This window comes from Macaca mulatta, chromosome 4 (assembly GCF_049350105.2).
Source record: "Macaca mulatta isolate MMU2019108-1 chromosome 4, T2T-MMU8v2.0, whole genome shotgun sequence".
NCBI lineage: Eukaryota > Metazoa > Chordata > Mammalia > Primates > Cercopithecidae > Macaca > Macaca mulatta.
Window position 1 is genome coordinate 65,126,750 of NC_133409.1, and position 14,787 is coordinate 65,141,536.

Genomic DNA, 14,787 nt, shown 5'->3' on the forward strand with positions numbered 1-14,787 from the left:
GTCTACAGAGGCTAGACTTATGCTGCATAGACCTAGAGTACCAGATTCTGCAAGGGTGGGCCTGGGGCCTCAGTTTATGGGGTCCAGCCAGCCACCAGGGTCTACTGGGTGGCCTGGACCCTAGGCCTGGTAGGGATCTACTTTACTGCTTTACTGGTCCAGCCTGTGTTTAGGTCCAAGGCAAACTCCAGTCTTTACTTCTTTTTTTTCTTCTCCCAAATAGAGGGTATCTCCTTTGCCTGGGACTGGGAGTGATGTGTGTGATGCAATACTGTCCTTCCTACCCTCTTCAATGTGTCTTATTTCTGTGCCACATTCAGTTGCTATAACCTTTCACCAAGTTTCTTTAGCTCTTATGAAGATATTTTCTTATGTGGATTATTGTTTAAATTGATGTTTTTGCAGGGGGCAAATACAGGAAAGTCCTGTTCTGCCCTATGACTGCTAAGAGCTCCTGAATATTGTGTCTTTGTATAAACAAATTATTTGTATTTTTAATGTGGTTGAATTTATTTATATATTCATGTACAAATCTGGTTCCTTAAACCAGATCTAGAAATCTCAATCATATATAATCATATTGCATATATATAATCATATTATGATTATATATGATTGAGATTTCTAGATCTTATTTAAGAAATTTTCCCTATTCTTAGGTCATAAAGCTATTTTTCTAATCATCTTGTACAATGTTATAGTTTTACTTTTATAAAATCCAATTAATTTGGAACTGATTTTTGTGTATGATATAAAATGATGAATCCAATTTTATTTTTTCCCATATGGATACACAATTAATTGTTTTTAGAGGAATTCTTATGCAACTTTTAAACTTTATTATGAAATTTCAAGCCATTACAATATGATAATGCTTGTAAATATAATTCTAAGTTATAATAATAGATTCTTGGAGATGAAAGGTATCCATAAACTGATGTTCCAATTCATAATGAAACTTTGAAAAACTCCTCTTTAATTGGTTTGGCTTTTATTTGTTGAATGTGATAGCGTATGTGATGGTATAAGATATCTGGAGGTTACATCATCACATACAGATCAACAAATCTATTAGTGTTAATTAGAAAGTAGAGACTAATAGGTGATTGAGGAGAATGAATATCTGTCAACATTTTTTGAAGTTTTTTTAAATTTAAATTATTGATTGCATTAGTTTTAAAGAGGTAAAGATTATCCAGAAGATCATCATAAAATAATAGCCAGTGTGCTCTACACCTACTCATTTTTCAGTCTTCTTCTCAAGAGTCATGCACTTTTATTTAACTATTTCTTCTGGTATGTATCTCCATAATTCTAAATAGTAGGCTTCATGAGGGCAGAGAAATTGATTTTATTATATTTTGTTTCTCCCTCATCACCTGTGAAAATGCCTAGCATATAGCAAACACCATGACATATTTGTTGAATGACTACATGCTATTATATCTTGATCTGTTAATTTAGAGGTTATCTCTTGACTTCCTGTCATGGGAGATAAGGATTTAGCACACCTAAACTCACTTACTATCCCATATCTACACTTTCCCCTGTCTTCAAGATTTTGTCATTTCATAAACTTTGGTTGAATCAACATTCTTGTTTTGTAAGGATTATTACTGCTGAAGCAAATACTATAACATTTCTTACACAAGGTTTTATACAAGCAAATTACTGCACTTTTTCCTTTGCTCACTTTACTATAAGAAGTATTAGGCCGGGCATGGTGGTTCACGCCTGTAATCTCAGCACTCTGGGAGGCCGAGGAGGGTGGATCACAAGGTCAACACTTCGAGACCACGGTGAAACCTCGTCTCTACTAAAAATACAAAATATTAGCCGGGTGCGGTGGCGGGCGCCTATAGTTCCAGCTACTTAGGAGGCTGAGGCAGGAGAATGGCGGGAACCCGGGAGGCGGAGCTTGCAGTGAGCCGAGATCCCCCCACTGCACTCCAGCCTGGGGCGACAGAGCGAGACTCCCTCTCAAAAAAAAAAAAAAAAGAAGCATTAGTAGGTCTTTCCAAACACTACAAAAATTAAAATATCTCTATACATCATTTTCTACATAGTCAAATACATCAAATATTTTATAAATGCCAGTTCTTTTTTTTTTTTTTTTTTTTTTTTTTTTTTTTTTGAAACATCACCCATGCACTCTTTTGCTGTCTTGCTTCAGTGCAAACTGAGAGAACTTTGCTCCTGGTACCTTTAGACTTCCTTTTGTCTCTCTTCTCTGATGGATTTCCTATTTTTGGTCTCTCTTCTTTCATGGTTTAAACCCTAATTTTAGTGTAGCATATCTTCCAATACTTCCTCAGAAAAGATGTACAGGAAGTAAAATATATGAGAACTTGCATGCTTGAAGATGCCTACATTCCATTCTCCCACCTAATTTATATTTTGGCAGGATATAAAATTCCAATTTAGAAGTCATTTCCTCAAAATTTTAAAGGTCTTATTTAATCTCTTATCTTCTAATTTTAAGCATTGCTCTTGATTTAAAGATGACATTCTGGGTTAGGCATGGTAGCTCACACCTGTAATCCCAGCATGTTGGTAAGCTGAGGCAGGTGGCTTGCTTTAGCTAAGGAGTTTGAGACAACCTGTGCAAGATGGTGAAACCCCATCTCTACAAAAACAAACAAACAAATAACAACAACAAAAAACCCATAAACATTAGCCAGGCATAGTGGTGCATGCCTGTTGTCCCAGTTATGTGGGAGACTGAGGCAGCAGGATGGCTTGAGCCCAGGAGTTTGAGGCTGGAGGGAAATAAGATCATGCTACTGAACTCCAGCTTGGGCAACAGAGCCAGATCCTGTCAAAAAATAAAAATAAAAAAAAAAAGGCATTCTGATATTCTGATTCTTAATCTTTTATATGTGACTCTTTTAGGACCTTATTTCCATTCTTGGCATAATGAAATTTCACTCATTGGCCTTGGTATGGGTTTTTTTTTTGGTTTGAGACATAGTCTCACTCTGTCACCCAGGCTGGAGTGCAGTGGTGTGATCTCGGCTCACTGAAACCTCCACCTCCCAGGTTCAAGTGATTGTCCTGTCTCAGCCTCCCAAGTAGCTGGGACTACAGGCACCCACCACCACGCCTGGCTAATTTTTTTTGTAGTTTTAGTAGAGATGGGGTTTGGCCATGTTGGCCAGGCCAGTCTTAAACTCCTGACCTCAGGTGATCCACCCACCTCGGCCTCCCAAAGTCCTGAGAGGCGTGAGCCACCGTGCCTGGCCCTGGGGCTTTGTTTTTTCAAACAGGAATTATTTTGCATACTCCATGAAACCCTTCAACCTGAAGTCAAATTCTTCAGTTCTGGAGAATTTCTTTATACCACTTCCTCGATCATTTTCTCTCCTCATTTTTCTCTGCTTTGTGGATCTTCTATTACACTACCTTTCTCCCAATTTACTCTCTAATGTACTTGATTTTTTTCTCATTTATTTAAATATATTTATCCTTATTTATTTTAAGTATTTTAAAACTGTTTAGTTTTAGTAAAATACACACAACATAACATTTGCCATCTTAACCATCTTTAAGTGTGCAGTTCAGTAGTATTGAATACGTTTTCATTGTTGTACGACTGATCTCCAGAATTCTTTTCATTGTGCAAAAGTAAAACTCTATCGGCATTTAAAAGCTTATGATTCTCCCCTCCCCACAGCTCATGAAAACCACCATTCCACTTTCTGTTCCTACAACTTTGACTATTCCGGGTACTTCACATAAGTGGAATAATAAAGTATTTCTGCTTTTGTGATTGACTTATTTCACTGGGCATAATGTTAATGTTCTCAAGCTTCACCCATGTTTGTACTTGTGGCAAGATTTCTTCCGTGTTTACGACTAAATGATATTCCATTGTATGTGTATATCATATTCTGTTTATCCAGTCATTCCTCAATTGATATTGGGTTGCACCAACCTTTTAGATATTGTGAGTAATGCTACTGTGAATTTGGGCGTACACTTATCTCCTTGAGACTGCTTTCAGTGCTTTTGGGAATATATCTAAGAGTGGAATTGCTGGATATGGTAATCGTTTGAGGAACCACCACACTGTTTTCCATAGTGACCACACCATGTCACATTCTCAACAGTGCCTCTCAAATTTCTCTACATCCTTACCAACATTTATTATTCTCTGTGTGAATTGTTTATGGTAGCCACCTTAATGGGCATGAAATGGTGTCTCATTGTAATTTTGGTTTGTATTTCTCTAATGATTCATGATATTGAGAATCTTTTCATGTGCTCTTGGCCATTTGTATATCTTCTTAGAAGGGTCTATTCAAATTCTTTGCCCATTTTTTAATTGCATTGTTTGGGTTATTTTGTTGTTTTTGTTCTTTTTAGAAATTCTATGTATATTCTTATATTTTCATCTTATCAGATATATAATTTGCAAATATTGTCTCCCAATTTGTAGGTTGCAGTCTGACTCTGTTGATTGTGTCCTTCAGTGTACAGAAGTTTTCTTTTTTATTTTATTTCAACTTACCTATTTTTTATTTGTGTTGCCTGTGCTTTTGGAGTCATATGTAAGAAACAATTGCCAAATCCAGTGTCATGAAGCTTCCTTCTATGTTTTCTTCTACGAGTTTCGTAGTTTGTATCAGCTTCAGTGCCTAAAGCTTGTATTGTTTATTCCACTTATTCTATTTTTAGTTTCTAAGAGCTCTCTCATTTTTTATTTTTTGTAGAAGTTCCTTATTTGATAGATGAATATCCTCTTATTTTTCTACTATTACTAATCTTTTAAAAATTGCTCCACATAATATTGTTTCTGTTTTCTATGAATCTTGCCACCCACAATTGTTAGCGTCTTTCTTTCATATAAGAATCTCTCCTCAATTGTTTGCCAATACTTTGTTGTACATATATATTTAAGAAATTTAAGGCACCAAATAGTTGCTGATTAGAAGCAGCTCAATGGCATGGCCAGAGTTATCAACTGTTGGCTCTAACTTAAGATAATTGAGGATGAGTGAGTTTTATATGGAGGTAGGGCTGGCTGCTAAAGTGCATCTTGCAGCTTGAGCTCTTTTCCCTAACTCTGGTGAGTTTCTCCAGTTAATGGTCCTCTAAGGTTGATCACAGGGAATGGTATATACTTGTCCATCCATGAAGGCCAAGCACAGGGAAGCTGAGAATCTCAGCACTTAGCTTGTGAACTTTCACTTAATTCCTCTGTACAGTAGACTCTTCTACTTCCAGAGTATCTGTGAATTCAGATTAAGAGATTTCTCATTTAATTTCTCCACTTGAAGCAATTTCAAGTGTGCTGTTTAGGCAGAAGATTGGATGCTGAACCAGAAAGATTAGGGAGAAGAAGTGGAGTTCCTTGTATAGACATTCAACCCATGTCCATGTTTTCAGCCCGTATCTCATTCTTTCCTGCTGAGGTACCTGCTAATCTACTCATTGCTTCTGAGGTCCTAAGGCATGGAGAGGCTTTGCTTTGCACTTAGTATTTACCTGTCACTACTTTGCTATCTCTTCCATCCACTTTACATAATCAAAAAAAATTGTTGACATTACCTGTAATTAGCCTGTATGAGTTTTTGCCATTTTACTTTTTACATTTATTTTTAATTGTGTTCCAGACACAATTAGTTGATATTAAATAATTAAAACAAAATTTATATACACATGAATTCAATTTAAATTCCTTGTTAAAACTTTCAGGAGCCATTTTTATAATTGAAATCAGCCTTTTTAGGTTCTGTACATTACTTGCCAGTCATAATCTTACTAATTTCTCTATATTAATGGCTGGTACCTTGTGCCAAGTAATATGTCTACTTAGGGATATTACTGTTTTAATTTAACTCTTGTTACAGGATTCAGTCATTTAATAAATTAACATATTCTGTGTCTTAATGTGACAGGCTTAAATACCCAGTCAATTATTTAATTCAATTCATGTCCTTTGACACTTAAAGTTAAAAACACATTTTTTGTTGGTAAGTTTTAGCAAATTTTCACAAAAACCTATTTCTTCAAGGTTTAAGAAACGATATTAGCTCTTTTAGTAACTTTGGTGCTTTGGATAGCTGTAATGTTTTGTTGAATTCAAAATGGTTTCAAAATATGTTTCTTTTAATTCATAGGGAAATGCTGCTTCACAAGTTATACTTGGAAAAGGTAAATTAGTAATTTTCCTGTGACTTTTTTCAATGTACATCAAGATGCAGAGGGGCATCTCTGCTTCTTGACAGCTTCACTTTTGGCTCTCAGCAGCCTTTCTTCAGTGTCTCCTTTGATTTGCTGAGCCTAGTCTGCTCTGGGCTTTAAAAAAAAGAGATAATTTCAATTGTTAAATTGAAGCTAAAAATAAAAATAAAAGAGGATCTGATTAAAGACCCATGAATAAAGTTCATCTGTTTTAATGCTGCACCCTGTGATCAAAACACTGAAACCATTGCAAATTCCTTAGTTTCTAAATAAAAGACTTGAATTCAAAATTATTTATATAATTTTGGATCCAGAAGTCTACAGGAATGCTATGTCGGCCAGGCATGGTGGCTCACGCCTGTAATCTCAGCACTTGGGGAGGCTGAGTCGGGGAGATCAAGAGGCAGATGGAGACCATCCTGGCCAAAATGGTGAAACCCTGTCTCTACTAAAAATAGAAAAATTAGTTGGGCATGGTGGTGTGTGCCTGTAGTCCCAGCTACTCAGGAGGCTGAGGCAGGAAAATCGCTTGAACCAGGGAGTCAGAGGTTGCAGTGAGCTGAGATGATTGTGCCACTACACTCCAACCTGGCGATAGAGCAAGACTCCGTCTCAACAAAAAAAAAAAAAAAAAAAAAAGAAAGAAAGAAAAAAAAATGGTATGCCACATTACTTGGTAAATATAAAATAAGGCTCTAGAACCGCTGACTGTGGGGAGTAATTAGATGTCTTACTGAAACACATTTGTTGCACTAGATCTTTCAAGTTTTTATTTCCCTTTCTGTTGTCTAAGCCATCCCTTCCTATAAGAATATGTCCATCAATAGCAGATTTTAAGTGAAGAATCTAGCTAATTTCTGTTGTAACTTCACAATCTCTAAAGAATCTATGAACAAATTTATCAAAGTAATTTTGAAATTTCTGAACACTCTAATATGCATAGAAATTATTATTAAATTCTCCTATGTGTATGAAATGTGTCTCTGTGTGGACCTCCATAAATGTATGAAGCCTGGATTATCTCAGTAAATATTTTCCCAAAAATAGACTTTGATATTTAACTTTCCCTTTATCATTTTACGTATCTCAATAACTTGTTATTTAACAATATAAGGTATTTTTGACATGTGTGTCTTCTAGGCACAGAGGAACAAACCGACTTTGGATTGAGTGATGCCCATCAGAGTGATGGATTAAACATGGAAAGAGATATAGTCAGCCAAACCACAGAAACACAGGAAAAATCCCAGGAAGAACTTCCAATGACAAATAATGCTGTTTCTAAAGAAATATGGTTAGATTTTGAAGATTTCTGTGTTTGTTTTCAGTAAGTATCCCAATGGGATCAATCTGACTATGTCGTAGTGGTTACACCCTGAGCTGCATTAGCATACAAAGTCACATTAGGATTTATTGTTGCATATTTAATATAGTGGTTATACAACCTCTTAATTCTTAGCATCATTCAAAATAAGCCAATAACAGCCTAGTGTTGGTATAATATCAAATAAACGTTATAAAAGGGAAAATAAGTATATTGATTATCCATATAACACATTAATAGCCAAACCAATTTTAGGCCAGTTTCCACTTCTTCTCAAAGGCTTGTTTCTTAATTAAAGTGAAGAAATTTTATTCACTGGAATAATTCTTGTCCCTTTAGGGCAACTGACCCAATACTGTTGTTATTTTTTAACTTTCTTCCTATAATTATTTGATTATAAGAAACTTAACATGTAGTATTAATCTTTAAACTTAACATGTAGTATTAACCTATAATGACAATAACATGTTAAAGTGTCTTTTTTTTTCAGAAATATATATATTTTCCACAAGCCAAGTTCATATTGCCTTAACTTTCAAAAATCAGAATTTAAGGTAAATATATTATAATCTCTTCTATTCTCTTTAAATTTTTGGTAGAATCACACCAGTGGGAAACATCTTCAAATTTCTCTAAACATTTCTAAACTTGTAACATAATTATATTTTTAAAAATTATTTTTTAGAGTCTCCCACTAACCCTTATCTAAACAATAAGCAAAATTCCACTAGCTCATAACCACAAATGTGATCCATCTGACCATGTTGAATCCTGGCCTGAATTATTACACAAATACACACTAAGAAAAATTTGATTTATGAAAAAATGAAGGACATGCACAAATAAATTCACTAGATTTGGTTTCAATTAGTATTTATGTTTCCTAAAACATAAGGACACTCCACCATTATGCCTGCATTTTTCCCCCATATTATCCCTCTGCCTGGAGTTTCTACCTTTTCATCCCTGTTATCCTCTTTGCTCTTGTTCAGCTAATGCCTAGAAATCCTTCAGAATAGCATAGATGCCCTTGACACTGTGAGGCTTCCCTTCCCTTGCCATGGAGTCTGGGTTAAGAGGCTCAGCTTCACCAGCCTGACCAACATGGTGAAACTCCATCTCTACTAAAAATACAAAAATTAGCCAGACATGTTGGTGTGTGCCTGTAATCCCAGCTACTCAGGAGGCTGAGGCAGGAGAATTGCTTGAACCTGGCAGGCGGAGGTTGCAGTGAGCTGACATTGCGCCACTGCACTCCAGCCTGGGCAACAGAGTGAGACTCTATCTCAAAAAAAAAAAAAAAAAAAAAAAAGAGGTTCAGCTTCATGCCCTCTGTATGCTCTGTGTTCTCCTGGCATTTGCCTCCCACCCTCCCAACTTTCTGATTGCTTCTCTGTGCCCATCCTTCCCCCTACTTACTGTTAGCATGATTAGAAGGGCTGTATCCTTTTGTTTACCACTTATAAGAACATTCCTGCCATGAGGTAGGAACTGAATTTAAAAATTGTCAATTAAGGTAATTAACAAACCACCTATTGAGCAGAATTTTAAGAAAAACTATGGCACATATTCTGGGAAACTAAACTGTATTAACATTTACATATTGTCCTGTCATAGGACAAGGCCACCCAAGCATCTAATAATAATCCCACACCTCCATGAGCAGTACGCAGGGGTCGGGGAAGTAAGTAGTCCTTGAAACTTTTCTATTGCATTTGTAACACATGAAAATGGGCAGAGAAACCTTTTGATCAGACCTCAAGAGCTGCTCTGTTGCTGGCTCCTTACTCTGAAAATAAGAATAATGACTGGGGGAAAGAAATCCTTCACCTAGTCCTAGAGTATGTGAAAACACCTAGAGGAACACTTTGACTTTATAGAGATAACACAACAATTAATTGGAAATAGTTGAACCCAGAGTATGATATCAGCATAATGTACAGTTTACAGTTTTAATTTAGGCGTATTTCCATATTTAACCTATTGCCAATGATGAAATGACAATGGTTTATACATGTTGTAGGCCCTTAGGTTCTTTATTGCAGTTACTCCTCATAACAAAACCTGTGAAAGAGATATTATTCATGAAATGCTCATCATCACTCGCCATCAGAGAAATGCAAATCAAAACCACAATGAGATACCATCTCACACCAGTTAGAATGGCAATCATTAAAAAGTCAGGAAACAACAGATGCTGGAGAGGATGTGGAGAAATAGGAACACTTTTACACTGTTGGTGGGACTGTAAACTAGTTCAACCATTGTGGAAAACACTGTGGCGATTCCTCAAGGATCTAGAACTAGAAATACCATATGACCCAGCCATCCTATTACTGGGGATATACCCAAAGGATTATAAGTCATGCTGCTATAAAGACACATGCACACGTATGTTTATTGCGGCACTATTCACAATAGCAAAGACTTGGAATCAACCCAAATGTCCATCAGTGACAGACTGGATTAAGAAAATGTGGCACATATACACCATGGAATACTATGCAGCCATAAAAAAGGATGAATTCGTATCCTTTGTAGGGACATGGATGAAGCTGTAAACCATCATTCTCAGCAAACTATTGCAAGAATAGAAAACCAAATACTGCGGCCGGGCGCGGTGGCTCAAGCCTGTAATCCCAGCACTTTGGGAGGCCGAGACGGGTGGATCACGAGGTCAGGAGATCGAGACCATCCTGGCTAACACCGTGAAACCCCGTCTCTACTAAAAATACAAAAAACTAGCCGGGCGAGGTGGCGGGCGCCTGTAGTCCCAGCTACTCCGGAGGCTGAGGCAGGAGAATGGCCTAAACCCGGGAGGCGGAGCTTGCAGTGAGCTGAGATCCGGCCACTGCACTCCAGCCCGGGCTACAGAGCAAGACTCCGTCTCAAAAAACAAACAAACAAACAAACAAACAAACAAACAAACAAAAAAACACCAAATACTGTATGTTCTCACTCATAGGTGGGAATTGAACAATGAGATCACTTGGACACAGGAAGGGGAGCATCACACACCGGGTCCTATTGTGGGGAGGAGGTAGGGGGGAGGGATAGCATTAGGAGATATACCTAATGTAAATGATGAGTTAATGGGTGCAGCACACCAACATGGCACATGTATACATATGCAACAAACCTGCACATTGTACACATGTACCCTAGAACTTAAAGTATAATAATAAAAAAAAGAGATATTATTACCATCATTTTACATCTAAGGAAAATGAAGCAGATCAAATGTGAAATAACACATGTAAAACACATAGAAGAATGCCTATTGGTAAGTGATAATAAATGTTGGCTGTCATTTACTAAAGACAGTTGCATAGTAGCTTTTGGTACACATAACCATCCTAATTTAAAAGTGTGTGTGGTAAACTGGTCAACTGTTCTTTATTCTGATCTTATTCTTATGAGGTGATGATTAGCACAGAATTTTTTTTCTCTTTTAAATGTCTCAGCTTGGTGAAATAAAACTATGACATCCCTTTTTATTTCCCTGAATTGTTTTAAAATTAATGGTGTGAGAAAATAACTTTCTTGGAAGGCATTGGAATATAATCTTATTGGCATTTAGTATGGCCTGAAAGGAAGGATCAGCTGTGGTCTGAGGCCAGACACTCCAGACCTTAGTGGCCTGCTGAGCTGGGGACACAGAGCCCGAAGCCTGTCCTCAGCACAATCCACTTGTTCCCTTGGTGTTCAGTGAGAGGTTAGAGCAGGGTCATTTCAAAGGTGCCATGAGCTGGCACCAGGGCAGAGCCCCTGTGTGGCCTTTAGGAACACCCCACCCCTCAATTCTCAGGCCCTTGAAAATGACAGAAAATGAGCTCCGGGCAGAAACTCCTCCTCAGGCATGCACGCCAGGCTCCCAAGTCCAAGGGTCCTTCATATTTTCAGATAGTGTATATTTGAAACAACACTCTATATCATCAACATGTCACAGCTGACAGGAAACAAATAAAATAAAGTGCCAAATGAAAACAAATGGAAAACAGGGAGAGGAGTAATCATTTAAGTCATGATTACATTGTATCAAGCATTTCTAGCACTCTTTGTTATACTTGATTAAATAACAAGGCTTCCTTTTTCATAGCATTGCTACATATTTGTCTTTCATATATTAACTGTTTTTTAAATACTATGATAGAATATGAAAAACTTTTAAAGTGTAGCATATTTCAATTAAGTTAATTGAACACATTTACCGTGTGCCATCCCTCACAATTATGTTGAAGCACTGAGAACTTGAAAGGCAATAATAATGTATTAGACAAGAGTGCCAGCCTTAGAGTCAGGCAGATGGCTATACCTACTTTTATCTCACGTCTTTGCTACTACAAACTCTGTGACCTTTGGTAAATAGCTTACCCTTTCTGTGTAATAAGATACATTAATGTATCTAAATAATTATATTAATTATTAAGTATTATTAAGTACTATCAATGTGTAATTAGATACATTGATAGTACTCATATAGGGTGAACTGAAATTATATACATGTAACCTTTATGCAACTATCTTTTAAGGGAAGTTTTGATTTTACTAAGCACTTTATTCCATCTCCAAAACAAAAACCCACAGCCCACCGTGTCAGCAAGCAGTGGGTATTGAGTTAGTCCGTTCTCACACTGTTGTAAAGAACTATCTGAGACTGGGTAATTTATGTAGAAAAAAGATTTAATTGCCTCACAGTTCCACAGGCTGTACAGAAAGCATGGCTGGGAGGCCTCAGGAAATTTACAGTCATGGTGGAAGGCGATGGGGAAGCAAACATGTCTTACCATGGCAGAACAGGAGAGAGAGAGAGAGAGAGACAGCAAAGGGGGAAGTGCCACATGCTTTCAAACAACCACATCTCCTGAGAACTCCATTGCTAGAAAAGCAAGGGATAAGTCTGTTCCCCTGATTCAATCACCTCCCACCAAGCCCCTCCTTCAACATGTGGGAATTACAATCCGACATGAGATTTGGGTGGAAACACAGAGCCAAACCACGGCAGGTGTATATCTGAAGCTCCTGTGGAAAGAAGGAAGAGAGAGCTTATTTCATGTACCATCCTGTAAAATAACTTAAGACATCCAATTGGCCATTCCCATTATCTGCCACAGTTACTTACTCTGTGGCCTTCCTACCCATCAAAGACCCATGCTTGAGTACTACTCTGCCCTGGGCTCAGTCTCTTCTCTTTCTTATTTCTGGAACAAGCATATCCCTTTTCTTTCCTCATAGAGGAGAGCTCTGCCTCTCTCTGATACGGTGGCTAGTCCAACACAGCGCTGCAATTTCCACAGATGGTTGCCAACATTCACCCAGTATAATTTTCTTCATATAATTAGATTCATAAAGTGTTTATTTTGACACTAAGTTTCCTGTAAATCTTAGATGTTATACTATGTTTTCATTACAAGTGAAAATAATAGCATTGATCAACTGATATTAAGTACGACAACTGCTCTAATTTCTTGCAGTTTTCAGAAGAACGAGTGTCCTACTATCTATTTGTAGATAGTCTAAAACCTATTGAACTACTGGTTTGCTTTTCTGCATTGGTACGCTGGGGGGAGTACGGAGGTAAGAGGACTCTGAGAAAATGATAGCCTTAAAGCCCAGATCATGTTCAGGCTAGGGAACATGCAATAATAAGATTTTTAGAGGCCGGGTGTGGTGGCTCACACCTGTAATCCCAGCACTTTGAGAGGCTGAGGCGGGTGGATCACCTGAAGTCAGGAGTTCTAGGCCAGCCTGGCCAGCATGGTGAAACCCTGTCTCTACTAAAAATAACAAAACTTAGCAGGGCGTGATGGCAGGCGCCTGTAATCCTAGCTACTTGGGAGGCTGAGGCAGGAGAATCGCTTGAACCCGGGAGGCAGAGGTTGCAGTGAGCTGAGATCATGCCATTGCACTCCAACCTGTGCAACAAGAGGGAAACTCTGTCTCAAAAAAAAAATTTTTTTAATTAAAAAGATTTTTAGAAGACAATGGATGAAGGAACTTCCTCCCTTTCCAGAGTTTCTCCAGAGTCCCACTGGACCACCTACACCACCTCCTCTGATGCTCTGACTCTGCAGACACCAGGGGTTATGCTCACTCCTGCCACCCGCACCTCTTCTGGTTGTACTAATCTGTTCACCTTTTTGTTGTACTCAGTCAATCTGTTGTTGCTGTCGTTGTTGACCTGCAAATGTCATCATTCTTAATTATTTCAACATCTATTGAAAAACAAACTATTTGTTTTCGATTTGACATTCCAACAATCTTTTCCTCTATCCCACCTTGGTCTCCTACTTTCATGGTTACCCTGTAGACTTTAAGTTTACCTTTTTTTTTTTTTTTTTTTTTGGTGCATCATCTCGATCATCTCAATTTCAAGCACCTGACTTCCCCCCGCACTGCTTGACTCTCTAGTTCACCCTACAGAACTCCCACTCCTACAATTTTGGAAATACTGGGACTTTCATTACTCTCTACCCTGCCACTTTTTTTTCTGTCCATCACAGAGATACCCTCCACACATCTGCTCTTTTTACCCCCTCATCTAATTTTCCTGGAAAAACTTCACTATTGGTTAAACTTGATGCTACATCCAACTCGCAGTTTCAAGACAGCAGCTGAATGTGATCAGAGGGGAGAAAAACAAACATACTGGCTAGCCCTGCTTAAATTTGAGGAACGCGAACCTCAACAAGGCCTTAAGCACTGCCAGTATTTCTTTCGTTCATTTATTCTCCCACTCTTATTTATTCCTGTAGATGACTATTGCAAACCCTCAAACATGCTCTCTCTCTACAAATCTTCAACACCTACTCTTACTCTCACTCATGTTCAGCTGATGACTTGCTGCTAATCTCACTGAAGAGACAGAAGAAATCAGAAATGATTTCTGCTTTCAGAATTTCTATCTCCCTTTCCCACAATGAACTCTCTCAAAATCTAGGCCACCTTCCTTCTGTTCTAATGGATAGAAAATCTCTGCTCTTCTGCAAAGCCAACCCTTGCATAAACATGCACACACAGACACATGCTCACAAAACTTCATTCTTTTATTCTTTGGCCTGTTTTGTTAATTTTTTTCTTTAGCTCAAATTAACAGTACATGGCACTGTAAATGTACAATAAGTATTTCCCAAATGCTTAATACTGAATGTTTGTCAACATGTAGGGCAGGGATTTTTTTTTTTAAACTGAAGTATTGTCAACGTTTTGAATGGTGTCTAATGTACAGCAGGTGGCTAGAAAATACTTGTTGTATAATAAATTTTCCAAAATTTAGT

At 37.7% G+C, this 14,787-nt stretch overlaps 1 protein-coding gene across 1 annotated transcript in view; it reads left to right on the top strand.

The window, feature by feature from the left end:
* ADGB (androglobin) overlaps nt 1–14,787 on the top strand; it is a 235,704-nt gene that overhangs the window by 122,770 nt on the left and 98,147 nt on the right. Inside the window, 4 exon segments of the mRNA NM_001193764.2 lie at nt 6,123–6,156; nt 7,327–7,513; nt 8,001–8,064; nt 12,985–13,087. Of these exon segments, the coding sequence (NP_001180693.2) occupies nt 6,123–6,156; nt 7,327–7,513; nt 8,001–8,064; nt 12,985–13,087 (388 nt within the window).